Source organism: Micromesistius poutassou (assembly GCF_964030765.1).
Source record: "Micromesistius poutassou genome assembly, chromosome: 15".
NCBI classification, from domain to species: domain Eukaryota; kingdom Metazoa; phylum Chordata; class Actinopteri; order Gadiformes; family Gadidae; genus Micromesistius; species Micromesistius poutassou.
The window spans coordinates 7,455,182-7,473,602 of record NC_140285.1 but is presented as its reverse complement, the minus strand read 5'-3'; the positions used below and the strand labels follow the sequence as shown (position 1 = coordinate 7,473,602).

The following is an 18,421-nucleotide window of genomic DNA, read 5'->3' as shown; positions in this document are numbered from 1 at the left end:
CTACTGTACTGCGAACGGCTCCGATCAATCCCACAGCACATGATCAAACCATACACCGACCTCAGCCTGTCCACTAGGCTCCATTGCACTCCGCTTCAGGACAGATGAAACCCCTAACAATCTTCCGCAGTAGAAACTCATCTGTTTAGATTACATCTTTGTGAATAAAGTAATAAATAAATAATTGCTATATTTTGTTTCTATATCGTAGCAATTCAAACTAGATAATTAGCACATTAATACCAAAAATCGGGTTATATCGTCATTGTTGAATGCACTTACTGTATGTCACGTCGGACAAAAGCGTGTTCTAAATAAATAATGTGAAAGGTGCTATATAAAGTTATGACGCTTATTATTATTATCCAATTCATAACATGTATATTACATTCAATAAAATAGCAAATATATTACAGATTGCACTTGACAATGTTACATCTCATCCATTGCACCTTGACTTGCTTTGACAGTTTAAGAAGAATGCTAGGCTTGGTAGTTTCCAATGTTTTTTCAAAGACGGGGCTTTCCACCGGCCAGGCAACGCCTACAATATACCTCGTAGCCTACGACCACCTCGTACGACATTACATTTCTTTCATTCTATATTACTTTATTTGTCCTGCACCTGGCCAGTAGGTGGGATGTGCACACAGCTACTTTTTTGAACAAAGTGGAGTTCCCTCCAGTGGAAACGTGATATGGTGCCACATGGGTGCCCTTTCAAAGTGATAAACACGAGGTTTCCTGCATTCCTTTATGATGTAAAAAAAAACAACATACGAAGTACCTTCTATAAGACGGCCTTTCAAGAGCGAAAACACGATGCAATGAAGGGAAGAAATCTCAATGAAATAACATGAGATGTACCCTACAGTCCCCCCTACGTCATGCTTTCCTAAGGGCGTGCCGGGACAAACATTCTAGGGGGGGCGCCAAATACGTTGCATGGGTTAATAGTTCCCTTTGAGTTTCGGTTACGTTCTAGTGTTTGAGAACGTATGCATGACTTGCATAACACTTCGGAACATCTCGAGCTTCAAATAGCTGCTAGATCTCCGTTGTCATATGATTGGATTGGAACAACTATAGGCTACAGTACTACAGTGTCCTGTAAAGATGATATTGTTTGGTGCTATATCAGTCCCTTTATCTACGAAATGAGATGTTTTGTATACTAATACTTAGCCAACATAGCCAGCTTGCTAAAAAAAATACTATTAATTAAAATACTGAATAATACAATTTATGGACTAAACAAATGATCTAATAAACGAATCTATTGATAATATAGATTAGCATTAAACATTCTAAACAATTATATATATATATATATATATATATATATATACCCTGATAAGATTTAGGTCTACCTAATTTATTATAAACAGAACTAGACTAAACGAATCTCTCGAACTATTCCAAAGCACGTTTGGCCTTTTGTTGTTTTTGATGTTTTATGATCGTGCATGTTTGATGTGCGTGTTTATTTATGCCCCGGTGACCGGTGTAGATGACAATTGCCCAACACTGGTCCGACGTCACGGCCAACACCCCCCACCGGCCCCCTGACGTCACTGCCAGTCTTTAGGCCAGCCGGTTCAGCCACCGCTGTCAGCCTCAGCCCCAGAAAGCCGGCCGGAAGGACGAGCTCGCAAGAGTCACCGATCCGAGTAATCTTCGCTTCTATTTTTGTGCATTTTCTGAAACAAAAAAAGGAATATGGTGTCAATCTAAAAAAAAAAAAATGGCACAGAAAGACACTTTATTACATCTCTTCGCTGGGGGGTAAGTTGAAGGTTTAAACGTGTTTTCTTTTAAATTGCGATTGGTTGTTGTAGCGGCTAACGTTACTTCGCCACTTTTTGAGATATTTTGCGTATTTAACGTTACTTTTTGTGCGTTGATGGTAATATATTTAATTGTCCGCGTTGTATATAATGTGTGTGTCTGTGTCAAGTAAGCTTTCGATTTACAACACTATATTAATGACTAATAACGAAGGAGCTTAGCTACCGCTTGCTAGCTTCCTCACGCGATAAATGCATGTTTCAAGCAATGGTTGCTGTCTACGTCCTGGGATGGTCCGGTCTAATTCCAGACTATTCAAGTAATTCCTGTCCTATTATGCTACTTGCCAGTAGCCACGTTGTTTCTAACTGACAAGGTCCGCGTTTAATCAACAGAACCACATGGCTTATATTAGCATGTGCATTATAACATGTATTTTCTGTATCTCTAAAGTGTACCGGGAAGTGCTTGGTTTCACCCACCACGTCACCTATTGGGCAGCGGTTATGTTGAATACGGAACGTTAATGTTATATACTGGCATTCATACTAGTTATGTGACGCTAAATGTTGCAGTTGTGCTGTACATCGGTGTCAAGGCAGTGCTTTTAAACGACATATTCGTATTGCCCTTCAAGGGGCTCTGCACAGAGCAGTGGTGCCGCAGTCATGAAACCGACCTTAGCAAGATGCCCTTGGTCTTACGTAACTCGACTAGAGACGTGTTGCGTCAATCCTCGCGAGCTTTAAACATATGAAACCATACTAATTTATCACGACATACACTGGCTTTAATTTAGATATATTAAAATGTGTATTAAATGGTATCTTACAATGAAGTTGGTGTCGGTAGAAATGTTCTCCCTTCTTAAGATAACACTGTTGGCAATGGACAAGGATTTCCTCTAAGGAAATCTAGGTATTTATCTGTTGATGTTGTTATTATTATGATCGCTATGATTCACTAGCTAAAAATGTTATTAAACGTATAAACAATTTTAAACTGTTTTTCAAACAGGCACCTGAGACTGTGTGACATCTTTGAATGACTTTGTAAACAAATAATGCATGCACGTTGACTTTCTATTTTCTAATGCCTGGCCTAGACTTATTTAATGTAAATGTACAGCCAGAATCTTGAACTCTTCAAGATTTCAGTTCAGCCTCATTCCGTATCCTGTACTTTCAAAAAGGAAAGTTCAGGCAGTGCAGGAAGTCCCCATTAGCAATGTGTTCTTTTTTGTACTGGGAGCCAGCCCAAATTGTTGTTATGGAGAGTTGGGGGTGGGGGTGTTTTGGGTAAATCTCTGGCACATAAACCTGAATTGTATGTTCACTTAATTTAAATACAGGACAATGCAATACCTTAGCCTGGACCTCTTCTGAATTTTAAGCATGTATTTAATCTCAAGTTCAAGGGACGGTGCTTGAGCTCAGTCAGTATGTCATTGTGGTCATGGTGTGAACCCATCTTCCATGACCAATAAACACCCTGTCGTGTTTTGTCATTGTGTAATTTCAACAATAACCACCCATCTATGTTTTGTGATTATATAATTAAACTGAGGTGGCCTCTACTTATTAAAGGATGAATCAGATTTGAAGTAGTTACCATCTACCTGTCTGTGTCTATCGTTTGTCTAATGAGTGCTCATCCTTATGATATATCTTTTTCATTTGCATGATTTGTTCTCTCTCCTTTTAGATGTAGTGGTACCGTAGGAGCCATCGTGACCTGTCCCCTGGAGGTGCTGAAGACGCGCCTGCAGTCTTCAGGTCTGGCCCTGCGCCCTGTCTTCCAGGTGCAGATGGGCACGCTCAGCGGCACCGGGGTGATCCGTCCTGGGACGGTCACACCGGGACTCCTGCAGGTTTTGCGGTACGTTCCCACTGCTGCTGTATTTACTACTGCTGTTGTTGTTGTTGCGTTAAAAGGGCCTCATAGATACCGCACAGTTTACACTCTAAGGAGTCATGCATTTTCCACTCTTCCCCCCCAGCTACTGCACCTAGTTGTTATGTGAGAGCTGTTGTGCTAGGAACAACCTAATTATTAGCCGTTAACTGTGTCTAGTTTATGTGGGTTCAACTTATTGGTCACAGAAAGGTGCTAATTGTGTGTTGCCCTGGAAATGCAGCTTCTTGTTCCTCTCCAGGTGTGATGGGATCTGTTATGTATTCTGGTGGCTGTCTGAACCTGTCTGGGGTTAGATTTTCTTTTGCTTTACTTTCAAACACCAAGATGGAAATATAAGAGACGTGTGGCACCAATTTGAATTCAAGTATTTGCATTAGCCCAGGTCTGGAAAGTCTCTATATCCCGGCACGCCACCAGAACTGCCAGAAAATTTACCAGGGGGAGGAGGACGGTGTCTGTGTTTTGTTGTTTTTGTTACACAGGCAAGACTCAAGTGGGAACCGGTTTAGTTGGATTTAGGCTTGTGTATCTTCTGTACAGGTTTTAGTGCATTTTTAAAATGTCAGAAGGCAAACATTTGCATGTGTATTTTGAAGTGGGGCTAAGGGCTGTCAAATATACATTTGGTACTCACAATTAACAACTGGAAAATGTAATCCCACGCATAAGGGATTACAGTGCATAGAAATGCATGTTATCTTTATTATCTTTTTGCATGTCGCTTCAGATAAAAGCATCTTCTAAGAACCATAACCATATTTCAGTTAAATTCAGCTGAGGGTTGTATAGCCAATGCAAAGTTGATAGTTGAGTGTGGTTGAGTTATGGTTGGACAGAAATCAGACACTGAACATAGAAACCATCAACTTCAGTCTCTTGTCTTCTCTTAATTGCACAACCTTTGAACAATTATCTGTTTTCTGTGAGTAAGATGAGGGAGGTAGTTAGATATGCTTCTTAAAATGTAAACACAGTCAATACTAGAAAATGCATTTCCTTCAGAAAATGCAGTGAGTGCTGTAGTACAAAGTGAGGTTGAAAATGTTTTAAACCCACATAGATTAAGACGTAAAGAAACGTTAAATGGCTTAAATCAAGTGAAGGGATTTGAACAGAGTTCAAAAGTCTAAATGGAATAAACAATGTAAACATGCACACCATTTAATAAAAATGTAATGGTTGGAAACAAATAAAGTGACAGCTGAATGAAAAGCACAAACAATTGCTAAAAATGCAGAAATTGAAGAATACAGAAGAATCTGAAAGGTCAAATGTATTGCCCTGCATTGCTGACATATCTGAAATATCAGATGTATTGCAGTGCATTGCTAAAAAACTGACTGACGCTGAATTGCATTACCTGAAGAAGCAAAGTGCTGAAATACGTTGTTACAAAATCTGGAAGCTAAACTGTAATACTGTCAAAGGTAGTAGTAGTAGTAGTAGTAGTAGTAGTAGTAGGTGTCAGAAAATTGTAAAAAATAATATTTTAAAAGTAGAATATCTCAAAAAGTATAAAGTTTACAAATATGAAAAGTCATTGCCCAGATGTATGGACCTAGACCTTTGTGACAGATGTTGAATGGAATTGATTGGTTCGGTAGTTTTGGCCACATTAATTGCATAAGTTTGGTCGGAAGAAGAATAATGGAAAAGGCATATCAAGATTGTACATTTCTATGCACTATAATAATTAACATTCAAGTATATAATATGTGGGAATTTTGTCAGAGACTTGAGTCTTGGCTTGCACTCACCAGCTGTGAGACTTGACTTAGCTGGGAGACTTGACTGCCTTGCCTGCTTTGAGTCTTGAGCCTTCAAAGCAAATATTCATTTAGTTTCTAATGGCCGTGAACTGTCATAAGTGATCATTGCATATGCATGGTTAGTTTGTTGCATTGTTATTCCAAAAAACGATGCGACTTTGAAATAAATCCCTGCTTTGCCTAGTTCTGCTGACATTGACTCACCAGTTGTGGATAACAGGTATAACAGTAGACCTATTCTTGACTTAATAATGAAAACTGAAATTATACAACATAATAAATGGTGTAATTGCATACATTATAAGCGCATGCAAGGATTAATCTACCATCAAGCAAAAAGGAAAAAATAGGATCAAGCTAATACCGGGCGTGTCTTCCAATAAAAAGTCAATAATGTAAAGGGCCTCCTTTATGGCTCTGTAGCAGACTAGTCTAGTTTGTTAACAAACCAAATCAATTTAATAAAATTAGCTCATTCCTTCTCTTCATGTTTCCATTTTGAGGAACACCGATACCCCGCTTTGACTCATTTCGTTTTGTTAAATTTTGAGACGAGTCATGTAAATTTAGTCAAATCACTGGTGCACAAATATTCTTTGAGCCTTCGACTCACTTCAAGTCCGAACAGCACCTACTCTGCTTGCTAGTGCGGGACAAGCATCATCGTCCTCCGCCACTCATGGTTCCAGCACCACAACTTTATAGCGAGTCCCATTCGTAAACGATAGCATATAAAATATTCAATCTCTTCAATCGCCCTCTTGACGCGACCATTGTCGCCCAACAGTGTTATTGCTTTGATGCAATTTTTTGTATCAAAGCAATAACTGGAAATATTGTTCCAGTTAACCGCCCTATTTTACAGTTTTGATTTTAATTGGATATTGATAGTATATTACATGATTTTCCAAGTTGTTCCACAAATTTTCAATAATGCCAATAATCGGTAATGCCAGGACGGTTGCAGTTCAATCATTAAGGTGTTGGTCCTGTGGTCATTCAATGTGTTTTAAGTACCACACACATCATTCAAACCTAGCAAGGCAGTCAAGTGATCGTTAAGCTGTTAGATTCTCAAGGAACTTGGTTTGGAAAGGTGAAATGTATTGTTGTTGAAAATCCAAAGGTGTGATACCAACTACAAGAAACTAATCTAGTTTTGGAATTCCCCAACAAGAGGGTCAGTAACCATCTGACAAAGGGGTGTATTTGAGATAAACACATTGAAAAACATTGAACAGAAGGCCAAATCACTGTCATCCATTTGTTGAAATGGTTGATGTGATTCTGTTTTATCACGGTCTAACTTTAACCTGCCCTTTCACCGCGTTCTGGCAGGTCTGTTTGTGTTTCTGGAGAGTAAAGGTCACTTACTGTACGTTGATGAAGTAATGTCAGCCACGGGGCCCGTCAGGTTGCTGTAGAAGACGAGATTTCACCTGACCTGTGGCATGAGTTGCAGAATCACCAGATGTTTTCATGCGTTTATGATGGAACAACCGTTCTTACCAATGATTAACTGTGCCATTATACATTTCCTGCCAATGTTGAATGTATTTTACGTTATCATTCCAGGTCAATTCTGGAAAAGGAGGGGCCACGGTCGCTGTTTCGGGGCCTGGGGCCCAACCTAGTGGGTGTAGCCCCTTCAAGGTACAGTGATATACTGTGGCTTCATTTACATTTCATTAGGGATATTTGGATCAAGAGCACATCATTGGCGTCACTTTCACTTATCTGCATCAAAAAATTGGTCATAGAAGAAATGCATCGATTTGCTATCGCCAACATGCTTTAAAACATCATGTCAAAATTTGACTGAAGCTTCTCGTTCTGGACACCCAGTATTTGGTTGTTTGCCTTTATTTAAGTAAAGGTTTGATGTCTATCTTTGAGAAATGCTGACCTTTGGATTGTTTACAAACATTAACAACTGCCAATAGCTACATTTCCTCATCGGCTGCGTCTCCACTCGGACCATGGATATAATGTTTAACAGTGATAACCATACACTGTTGGATCTGAGTAGACAAACACTTATACCATCCTTGGACATGGCTATAATGATTAACAGCCGTAAAGCAGTGTGGCAATACCACAACATTTTATACAGCTAATATTGCCAGGTTGAATTTTAAACGGGAATGCATTACATTAATTAATGAATAGCTTTTAGTAAGTTCCCGATCCTGTCCAACTGCTGCATAACCCCATGCATATCTCTGGTGCTTATTCAGCCTATTCTGACTACTTTGTTGGGCTGTTCCAGAAGCGCCGTGTGGCTAGCGAGCATGCTAAGCTTGTCGAACAGTCTGTCCCCAGTACGCTCTGTCAAAGACACACACGCACGCACACACGCACGCACGCACGCACGCATGCACGCGCGCGCGCGCGCAGCAGTGCATATGTGATTTTTACATCAAAGTGCTCAAATCCCACACTGTCCTTAGGGTTGCCTTTTTATAGTATCAGGGATGGCAGGCACTGACCGTTCCATGCTCAGTGTATCAGTGTTTGTATGAAAGTTAGTCAACAGCTAATGTCAAACTTTATTTTTCGGTATATTCCAGAGCCATCTACTTTGCTGCATACTCAAAGTCCAAAGAGACGTTGAATGGCGTGTTTGCACCCAATAGTGGACCTGTACACATGAGCGCAGCAGGTTTTGCAGGTAAACTGAATGAAATTCACTTTTTAAATTAACCACAGCACTTAATACTTGTCAACTGAAAAATGGAGGAAAAAAAGACTTCAGGGATTAGCATGTCAATGTTGGCGCTTTCTCTGGAAAATTACTATATATAGTCATGAGACTTTAAACGGTCTTACAGGCACTATGTTAAATGCTTTATTAATATAAACTATCTTTTCACTTTGGTCCACAGCCTTTGTGACCAACTCTATGATGAACCCCATCTGGATGGTAAAGACAAGGATGCAGCTGGAGAAAAAGTAAGTCAGGTTTCAGCTAAACCTTATGCAGGTTCCAGGGTACAAGTTTGGTTTTTAAACGACAGTGGTTATTTTAGGGGTCTTTTTAACGTGTTCGCTGGCCTCTTGTAATGTAATCTCCGTCCTCATGACACTGTCCTTGGCTTCAGCCGCGTGGGAGCTGAGCATGTGACCGCTGTCCATAAATACCCTGTGCTGACGCACTGCACTGCGCTCAGAGAAGATCCCATATTTACACTACAGAGTACAGGGCAGTAGTATCAACTGAGCCTCATTCGAAAAACAAAATGCCTGCCCTAATGAATAGTTGGCACAAGTGCAGCAAAATAGATAGAAGAATATGTAGTGCCTTTTCCCTTCTGGTGGTCCTCATACAGAATAGTGTGTTTTGCTTTTTGAAGCACTGTCCAGTGGGTTTAATGATTTCAACCGTTTTAAAAATGATTAAGATGCATTCAGGCCAACAACGATCAGCAGGTTAAAAATATTGACATTCCCTCATTGTCTGCGTTGATTTATTTGCGTACGTCGACTAATCGCAGCAACCCTAGAATGGACCAATTTCTTTTTGATATATATTTTACTTTTTTTCTTATTTATATAACCTAGGTTGATTCAGTAACATAAGGGCTGGGGCTAAATTTCTTATAAACCCGTTATTATCACATATTGCTACCTCAGATTACCGCAGGGGTCATTTCTTAACCCCAACAGCCCTATAGACATGCAGACAAACATGTAGTTGTAGGGGACACGATTGTGTAGTGGCTAGGGTTTTGGACTCCCAGATGAAAGGTACTAGGTTCGATCCACAATGTCTGCAGTCTAGCTACAGACACATTTGAGCAAAATGCTAAACCCTTAATTTATTGCAAGTCATGCTGGATAAAAGTGTCTGCAAAAATAGACATCAAGTATTGAATAGCATTTATAAAGAGGCTAATGATCATTACGTTTTGTACCTTCCAGGGCCAGGGGGGAGAAGAAAATGAACGCACTGCAGGTTGCTCGCTACGTTTACAGAACAGAAGGCATCAGGGGCTTCTACCGCGGCCTCACCGCCTCTTACGCTGGCATCTCCGAGACCATGATCTGCTTCCTCATCTACGAGACACTGAAGAAGCGCCTCGCAGAGGAACGCTTTTCCTCACCCAACGGAAACACTGAGAAGGTAGCGTCGGACTTCCTGGGCCTGATGGTGGCAGCGGCGTTTTCAAAGGGCTGTGCGTCCTGCATAGCTTATCCACACGGTAAGCATTTAATAAACGTTTCCACATCCAGCTCATCTAAAAACATCTGTTTCTTCAGAATTAATATTGCGGTTAACGAAGACGGAGATGTTTTGTAAAGTTAGGGGAGACAATTTATTCTACTCTGGGCTAGTGCTGGGCGGTATACCAGTTCACACCGAATACCGGTGTGTATTTTTGTTATGATATGAATTTTTAATATACCACCGTACCGGTATTTGATTGATTTGTTTGGAATGCTGCACCACGCGACTGTTTCAGACGGGACCCTTTTCAATGTTGCGCTTCATAGCACGCATGGTACGACTGCGTGCGGCATCACTTACTTGATGTTGCTTTGATTGAAGATGTGTGTGTGTGTGTGTGTGTGTGTGTGTGTGTGTGTGTGTGTGTGTGTGTGTGTGTGTGTGTGTGTGTGTGTGTGTGTGTGTGTGTGTGTGTGTGTGTGTGTGTGTGTGTGTGTGTGTCCCCTCCCTCCGTCCGTCATATACCTTGAAACCATTAGAATTTAGAAAAATACAGTGATATAAATTTTTGGTCATATCCAGCACTACTCTGGGCATCTGTCTGAGGCTGATGCAAGCCTGTAATAAGCCTGCCCATCATTTCATTCTGCCCAAATGATTGGATGGCCTTACTTCGTCTGGCTGGTTTCTAAATATTGCCCACCCTAGCTTTAAGTATGCATGGGGCAGAATCAGGTTGTGGCATTGGTGCCAAAATGTACTGGGTTTCGATCCCTGATGCCTGCACCTTTAAGCAGGATACCTAACCCCTACCAATTACTTAAAAGCACGGATATGAATTAATTTACTTTGGATAAAAGCATCTGCTTAATGACTTAATGTTTGTTTGTATGCATTTATAAAACTGAATGTGGGTAGATGTATTTTCTTACACCTCTGTTGTGTACTTTGCAGAGGTTATCCGGACAAGACTGCGCGAGGAAGGCAGCAAGTACAAGTATTTCTTCCAGACGGGAAGATTAATAGCTGTGGAGGAAGGCTATCCGGCTTTTTACAGAGGACTCGTTCCACAGCTAATTAGACAGATCCCAAACACGGCCATTGTCCTGTTCACCTATGAACTCCTAATCCACATGCTGGCTGAGTCAAAGTAACACACAAACATTTGAACGGAGCCAAGATGGGCAGACATGTGGTACTCATGCACATTGGCTGAAGGACTATTGAGAAGGCAGCAAATTACTTTTTCTATTTTTATGCGCTGCAATAAAGACTTGTCTTTTTTTGGGGGTGAAAAATTGACACTTCTTGCGTTGCTATCCAAAGACCGAAATATATTTTTATTTTATTGAAAGCATGTCTAGATGTTCCTCGTTTGCAGTACTCGTGCATACTCCATACCTGAGCTGTTCTTTTGTTCTTTCCTTTGTAAAAAAAATAGGTCACTGGCCGAAAGAGGAGTATTGTTAAGTTAACTAAATTATTATGTGTATTATTTGTATTCTTACTATTGTACCTGTTTTCTCATGCTTATCAGTGAAAGTGAATGTACCAACACTCATCATGTGCAGGTTGACTGTTCTGGATAATGAAGGGAAGATTATAAAGCTTATAATACTGGTGCACATGAACCATACAGCCCCAACAGACTTTTAAGAGTTATTTTGTTTTTCCTTCCAAAATTTCAGAACAGTTGTGGTTCTGAAGTTGAATTATATCAGAGTAATATATTTATATTACTCTATACAGGTATATCTGTATATGCTGGTTGTTTCAAAAGTTAATTTAACACAAAAAAGGACCTTGACTATTTGAATCACTGGTTCAATAAAGTGAATCAAGAACTTATACTTTGGTTGTTGGGGTGACTAACTTTCAAGACTGAGGCTTTGACCTCAACTTCAACATGAGAAATGAGGAAAAAGACCAACTGATATAGTTCCTGGAAGAGTGGATTACACATTTATAGGATAATGTAACATTATCTTTGTGTCGATAAATGATTCAAGGAAAGAAATGGATATGGGGAAACAGAATTGTGCCTCTTCAATAAATACGTTTGCTGTCCCATTACAGTACATGTTTTTTATTTTATGAATCTGACATTCAAGAGTAAACAGTTGCAAGCCATCAACTAGTGCAAGAGTGACTGCTTTATTGCACTTCTGATGAATGCTAAGTGTGGCATTTTCTAACTGAGTGAAAGCTGCAACCCAGCACCATGTATATGTTCTTACATTTTTAGCCAGTATTTTAATTTAAAAAGTGACTTTATCTTGACATGCATCTGTTCTCTTGATTTGCTGACACCAACCCATATCAGCAAGTGATGAACGAAAGTCTGACGTAGATGCAAATAACCCAATCAATATCAATGAGGAAAGAATGACCCTTTGTACCAAACTTGTTCCTATCCCTAACTGTCAACAGATCCGGCTTGTATATCATTTTACTCTAGTTGATGATCCGGTTATTTAGTTCTTAGAAAAATACTTTCCTTCTTCCTTTAAGTTCCCATTAAGTTCCCATAATATGGATTATATTTGTAGCTGGTTGAGCTATATGGCCTGGAATGATATGAATGGACTTGACCCTTGTAGTCAGTTGTATATTAACCAGGTGGCAGCCATTCTGGGAGAGAAATGTTCCAAATGAATCTGTGTCTTCATTCATAGTGAACGAGCTAAAGTAGGTAAAGTGAACTAAATGTAAAAGTCAAAGAGGCTGGGCTTTCAGAAGAAGAATAGAGTCGGATAGAATAATGTTTATTGCCATTGTACAGGACGGAATTTTGTTGGCGCAATCCTCCAGCTGCACGGTTATATAAATATGAATATATAAATATATAATATAAAAACTATCAACAATATATATATATAACCGTGGAATATAATGGGTGTGTGTATTGGACAGACACCCATTCTATTCTCCCTCATGTTCCAACAAGTCCCTGCAGCTACAGCCACAACAACACAATCAACCCTTAGGGAGTAGAAGGCACCCAGTCGTCATTTTTAATGGTAGACTATAACTTTCAAGGAGGAGAGGCTGTAAAGTGTTACTAGTCATAGTCTAGGGAGAAGTTAAAGAACATGATTGACTGATCCACACTTCTCCATGGCCTGGCGCAGGTAGTGAACACCATGCATATGATCACTGTATGGACAGCATAGAGTCCCGATAGCAACATTCTACTCCGACACGAGGCAGTATCGGAAGGGCACGACCAGGGACACCCACATGGTCGACTCCACTGTACACAGTCGGACCACGGGATATCTGCGGTGTGAGTGACCCCTGTCTGTGACAAGGGGAACGGTTTTAACACGTCAGGGCAAAACGTTTGTCTATGACTGTGGTGACGTAAGCAGCACGACCCCCCCCCCCCCCCTCACACACACACACACACACACACACACACACACACACACACACACGGTATGTAGCAAACAACAACACAACATTCCTGTTCGACTTTAGCTCATACTTTTCTCAACACAACAAAAACACGTCCGTGAAGTCAGCTTTAATATCGTTTCACCGTCACGCCTTTCAGAATGCTATGAGCCAGCCCGTCCGCTTTGATCCGTCCTGTGCTTGTTGCCAGCCTTGTCAGATAATTCAGTATAGCAGACAAGCTAATGTCGTGTGCGGAGAGAGCGAACCAACGCCTGCCTGCCTCCGCGTCGGTGTCGGCATCCTACCCACACCGCCGTCTCATGGAAGGTTAGAAGATGCTCCGGATTCTCCAGCTCATCTCTTTAATAGGTAAGCAGCCAACGCGATTTCCTAAGTAAACATGCTTCACATGGCTGGGTGGTAAGGTGGCTAACGTCCTCAGTCGTTAGGAAATTTTGCGCATTCGTTACTTAAGTTAACTTCTGTGACCGCCTGGAGGATATGTGCGACCCTTTGGGCCATTCGGTGTTGTGACCTTGTGTTTGTTTGACTCTTAATGTGTAACTTGTGTCACTACTCATTTTCATGTTTCAACCATTTAATCGACTCTCACAGGCAGTTTGCATGTTCAACTGAATGAAGTTGGGGCTTTTGGTAAGAGTTGGACACAATCTTTGGAAAATAAAATAAATAATTTCTCATGTTTTTACCTACTGCTTGAGTGTTAATTGCACATTTTAACCATAACAGACGGGCCTCATATAAGGCTATTGGATGGAGACAACGAGTGCTCAGGGAGAGTCGAGGTACTTCGCCACAACCAGTGGGGGACGGTTTGCGACCATGGCTGGGACCTGAGGGAGGCTGATGTGGTGTGCCTGGATTTGGGCTGTGGCTTGGCCGAATCTGCCCTTCACGGGGCAGCATACGGGCCTGGCAGCGGGGAGATCTGGCTTCGTCATGTCCAGTGCTCGGGCCACGAGGCCAGCCTGATGCGCTGTGCCACTGTCCTCCACAGTGACCCCCACTGCACTCACCTGAACGATGCCGGTGTCAAATGCTCAGGTGAAAAGTACTTCTCTTCAAAAGTATCTGCTCGATGCAGTTCCCAAATGTGTTGATGTCATTGATATCCAGCTATGACTTCCTGTACTTGATTTTGATTTCTGCTCATTGGAACGAAACATGCTGATCAACAAATAGATCCTTCTCACAGAGGTGCAGAGCTGGTTTTAAGTATTTGGGTGCAAGTCCAAGTCAAGTCTTAATAGTAAAAGTGGACACTGGCACATCTGCAATCAGTGTTACAGATTTCAAATACAATATTTTTGGTTGCTTTAATAAAATGATTAATTGTAATATTACTTAGAAATTGTTTGTTTCAATTGTTAATGTAATAATTAGAATATAGGGAGATAATGGACAATTTAATCCACCAGATGTCAATAATGCAGAAGCAAACCAACCCCAGGGCCTTAAGTTATCCTTTTCAGTCACCAGTCTCAGTGGCTGTCCCCCAGCCACACAAGCTTCTTACCAGACATCCTCTGTGTGAAATTAAATCAAAGAGGAAAGACGCCGGAAAAGCACAAGCAGGGTTGTGGTTGTGAGATCTAGGCCTACATTAAAACATCATACAAAACGTTTCAATCTCACAGGTTTGAATATGATGGTAACAGATTATTATGACTTGATTTAAATATATAGATGGATATAAAAATATTTGATAATGAGTAGCCTTATTGTTGAATGCACTGAGTAAGAAAGGTATTGGATATCCAACAGATCACTCTCTTGCGTGTGAGTCTTTGCTAAAACTTCTCTCATAATCCCCTACAGGGACCCTGCTGATGCCGTCGCTGTCCCTGCTGTCGCCACACGCTGTGTTTGTGGCCGGCGAGGCTGTGCGCTTCAGCTGCATGGTGCTCCTGGGACACCACCTCAGCGATTTCCACCTGTACAAGCAGGGCGTGTCCACGCCACTGGTGACTCAGCGCGTGGACCAGAGCCAGACCCGTGTGGAGCTCACCCTGACCGACCTGGAGACCTTCCACCAGGGCAGCTACAGCTGTGTGTACAGGATCAGGGGCAGCTCGCCCTCCCAGCTCCTCGCCTCTCCTCCCAGCAACTCCATCAACATCACCGTGGGTCAGTCGTGCTGACTTTTGTGTGTGTGTGTGTGTGTGTGTGTGTGTGTGTGTGTGTGTGTGTGTGTGTGTGTGTGTGTGTGTGTGTGTGTGTGTGTGTGTGTGTGTGTGTGTGTGTGTGTGTGTGTGTGTGTGTCCTCCCCCCTCCGCCCAGGCCCCACTCTCTCGATAAGAAGCTCTGTATGGATTCTGTTAGAAAGCTTGTTTAAGTCTGAAAGGATCAGGGTGAGGGAGTTTTTGGATGTCCAGGAAGAGATGTCATTGGTATATATCAACCTCTTTTGGAGTAAGATAACAAGGATACTAGATTTGACTCAACCACGCTGTAAGATTTATGTCGTCCAATTCCCCTGAGAAAGGAGCCGTCAATGTGCAGTACTGCAGATATCCATCTAGGAAGATTTATAGCGCAGTTGGAGCCAGCCTACAAATTACCTCCAACGTGGATTTATCGATCCAGAATGGCTCTTGTAAAACCTCCAAGACACAATGCTGAACTCTAGCTTTTTCAAAGTGTTGTGTACGGCCCTTAGTGTTCCCAGAAAACTGAAGTCTGTCTGTCTGTCTTCCTTTCTTGACCCCTTTCCGGACGCTGCTCAGTGGAGCTGCTGACTCCCCAGCACTGGTACAACACGTCGACGGAGGCCCCCGTGGGCTCGGTGATCAAGGGCCACGGCTTCAACATCACCTGCGTCACCAAGCAGCAGTATCCGGGGGCCTCCTTCCAGCTGCGCCTCAGCCGTTCCAACGGCACCGTGCGCCAGTCGCTGCCCGCGCTCACGCCCGCCGTCACCTTCACCTTCTCCAGCGCCCAGAGCTCCAATGAGGGCTACTACTACTGCCTGTACCGCGTCCAGCTGGGGGGCCGCACCTTCATATCCAGGGAGAGCCAGCCCCTGCCCATAGCCGTCAGAGGTAAATAAGTGCCACAGGTCCGAAGAGATGGGCTCTAGCTTGTGTGATGTCTTTAGAGGGGACTTGGAGTTATGGCATGGTGTTGCTGGGTTTGGTTCAGATAAAAGAAAATGTATTGACCTGCTTTATAAAAAACACCAGGTGTTTTTATTGTACACAATTGTTGACTAAATGTTAGTTTTTGTGGTTTACCTTATCTGCTAGATTTTTGAATTGCAAGGCTGGGTATCAATTGAATTGCTCACTGAGCAGCTTTCACTGGTTTGAAGGCTACATTTATAACCCATTCAATCACATGTAATGCCTCAAAGCGTCAAGAGAAAATGTCAAGAGTCACTCATCTTGTGCGGTTGATTGACAGACAACGTCACACTTTCAAATATGCATAAGCTGTGGCTCTTTGGCTGGAGGGACACACTTTTATAGAAGGGAGCTTGATTTTTTTTTTTAAAAAAGGTCAATTTTAAAGGAATACAAACAAGGATTAAATGTCTAATCAGTGTTGTCGGCAATCAGGTATTTGTTAATAGGTTGGTAATAGGTTGGATGTTTTGGCTCGTCCTTCCCAGATCCTGACCCAGTGCTGAGTCCTATGGTAATCAGTTGGTTGGTGTCGGGCCTGACGTTTGTTGTCGCGCTCATCATTATCATCATCGTGGCCAAGGTCCTATGCCAAAGGGAGGAGAAGCCGTCTGAACTGGAGAGGGAGACGAGGACCTGTGAGTTATTTTAGAAGCTAATCTAGTCTTCATCCTGTCAATCTAATGTACTGTAGAGTTGAGGTTAATCGATTGATTGAACTGTGAGTTCAGGAATGTATTCTTTATTTGTTTCTCCTGCAGGTGTGGACAACACTTATGTTGCCTTATCAATCAACAAGATATGACGAGCATTGCAAAGAGTGGATACATCCTAAGGTATAAGATATATCAATACATTGATGAATTTGTTTTTTTAGTTTTTTTTAAGCATGCTGCATCTTGTTCGTTTTTTCTTCTTCAGGTAAAAATGAATAGGTTAATTCTTTTTGAAGTCTGTTGAATCGTTAAATTAAAAACAGTTCAGTGCCTCCATTACATGGTTTTGTCAAGGTTGTCTAAAAACAGTGCCTGCAACCATTTTTTGTGGCTATCAGATGCTAGCAATATACATTTTGTGATTGCAGTTCCTGTTTCATGCAATTGTTTCATTTATTTGTAACAATTTAAGAAAACCAGATGGAATGTGGATAATGTGGTGTAATATTGGTGTATAATTTCCCAATTTTTTTTTTCAGTCTGGCAAGACCTTGGAACTGGCGAATGGCTCTGATGGATCCTTAGTTTAACAGAACATTTGCATTGTACTCCAGTGGTCAACTGGCATTTCGATAACGGGAAAGGCTTTGATGTTGTAGCATCAAAGTCGAGCCCCCTGGTGGAATGGCTGCTGGGAAGCCTGTGGATATTGATGAGGCACACGCGACAGAGCAAACTCCAAAGAACCGCACAGCAATAGGTATACCCCGCTCACCCACCACACTCCCTCTTTAAAACACTAAAGGCACAGTTTGAAGATGGGACGTTATTTTAGACCAGATGTACCATCATGCTGAACACCAACCACAACTATGTTAAACAAACAACACATAACCTTTGTGCCAATGGGGATAAATTGGAAATGACAGGGTGTTGCTGTAGTATGTTCGGACCTCTTGTACTAAATCATAGACATGGAAGACCTACCAAGGACGCAAGGAATTTAGAAATGAAGTCCACATTGAACTCATACTAGACTTCAGATTCACTCGGGCTATTGCTGTAATCCCATGTTTAAATGTGCAGAATGGTAATAGCGACTTGAATGAACCTGCAAAGAATGTGTTCCTCAGGTGTCCATGTGTAGTTCGTATGTACACAGGGTGTCCATCGTTTTATTTATTATTACTAAGTAACACTAACAAGCTCCACTACGCCCATGTCTTATCTCCTACAGATAAATGATCCTTAAAGGATTAGACGTTTTCTAGTTTAAGTAGTGAGACTACCCCTATTATTCTAGTCCTTTAGCAATAAGTATGTAAATAAACAGTATCGTCAACTGTACCGCTCCGTGTATTGGGAGCCACTGGTGTTAAACAGGTTTTATATTTCAGAGATGCAGGTTTGACTGTTAAATCCGCCGATAATGCTGTATTGTATATTTCATTTTGGCAACTAAGTTGGCAACTGAGCAAGCTGAATATTAAATGATGTACGCTATTGTTTGCCCTTTGTAGTATGTTTTTTCAACATTTGATTTGGTATTAAGGTGATAGAATTGTTTTTTTTACTTAAAAT

The 18,421-nt window shown here is 41.5% G+C and overlaps 2 protein-coding genes across 2 annotated transcripts; both read left to right on the top strand.

Annotated features, from left to right (window-relative positions):
- Positions 1-1,619: 1,619 nt before the first annotated feature.
- slc25a33 (solute carrier family 25 member 33) lies at positions 1,620-11,715 on the top strand. Its single transcript, XM_084479668.1, has 7 exons — positions 1,620-1,785; positions 3,493-3,666; positions 7,050-7,127; positions 8,045-8,145; positions 8,360-8,426; positions 9,396-9,676; positions 10,597-11,715. The coding sequence occupies exons 1-7, from the start codon at positions 1,745-1,747 to the stop codon at positions 10,794-10,796; spliced, it is 942 nt and encodes a 313-aa protein (XP_084335794.1). The 5' UTR covers positions 1,620-1,744; the 3' UTR covers positions 10,797-11,715.
- A 1,360-nt stretch (positions 11,716-13,075) lies between these two features.
- Positions 13,076-18,310, top strand: LOC311359628 (uncharacterized protein). Its single transcript, XM_084479679.1, has 8 exons — positions 13,076-13,410; positions 13,657-13,695; positions 13,792-14,106; positions 14,881-15,189; positions 15,789-16,103; positions 16,673-16,822; positions 16,946-17,020; positions 17,380-18,310. The coding sequence occupies exons 1-7, from the start codon at positions 13,377-13,379 to the stop codon at positions 16,987-16,989; spliced, it is 1,206 nt and encodes a 401-aa protein (XP_084335805.1). The 5' UTR covers positions 13,076-13,376; the 3' UTR covers positions 16,990-17,020; positions 17,380-18,310.
- Positions 18,311-18,421: the final 111 nt, after the last annotated feature.

Coding starts and splice junctions, on each gene's coding strand:
- slc25a33 (XM_084479668.1), top strand. CDS start 1,745: ATGGCACAGAAAGACACTTTATTACATCTCTTCGCTGGGGG. Junction 1,786..3,492: donor TTACATCTCTTCGCTGGGGG/GTAAGTTGAAGG, acceptor CTCTCCTTTTAG/ATGTAGTGGTACCGTAGGAG. Junction 7,128..8,044: donor GTGGGTGTAGCCCCTTCAAG/GTACAGTGATAT, acceptor GGTATATTCCAG/AGCCATCTACTTTGCTGCAT.
- LOC311359628 (XM_084479679.1), top strand. CDS start 13,377: ATGCTCCGGATTCTCCAGCTCATCTCTTTAATAG. Junction 13,696..13,791: donor GAATGAAGTTGGGGCTTTTG/GTAAGAGTTGGA, acceptor TAACCATAACAG/ACGGGCCTCATATAAGGCTA. Junction 16,823..16,945: donor GGAGAGGGAGACGAGGACCT/GTGAGTTATTTT, acceptor TTTCTCCTGCAG/GTGTGGACAACACTTATGTT.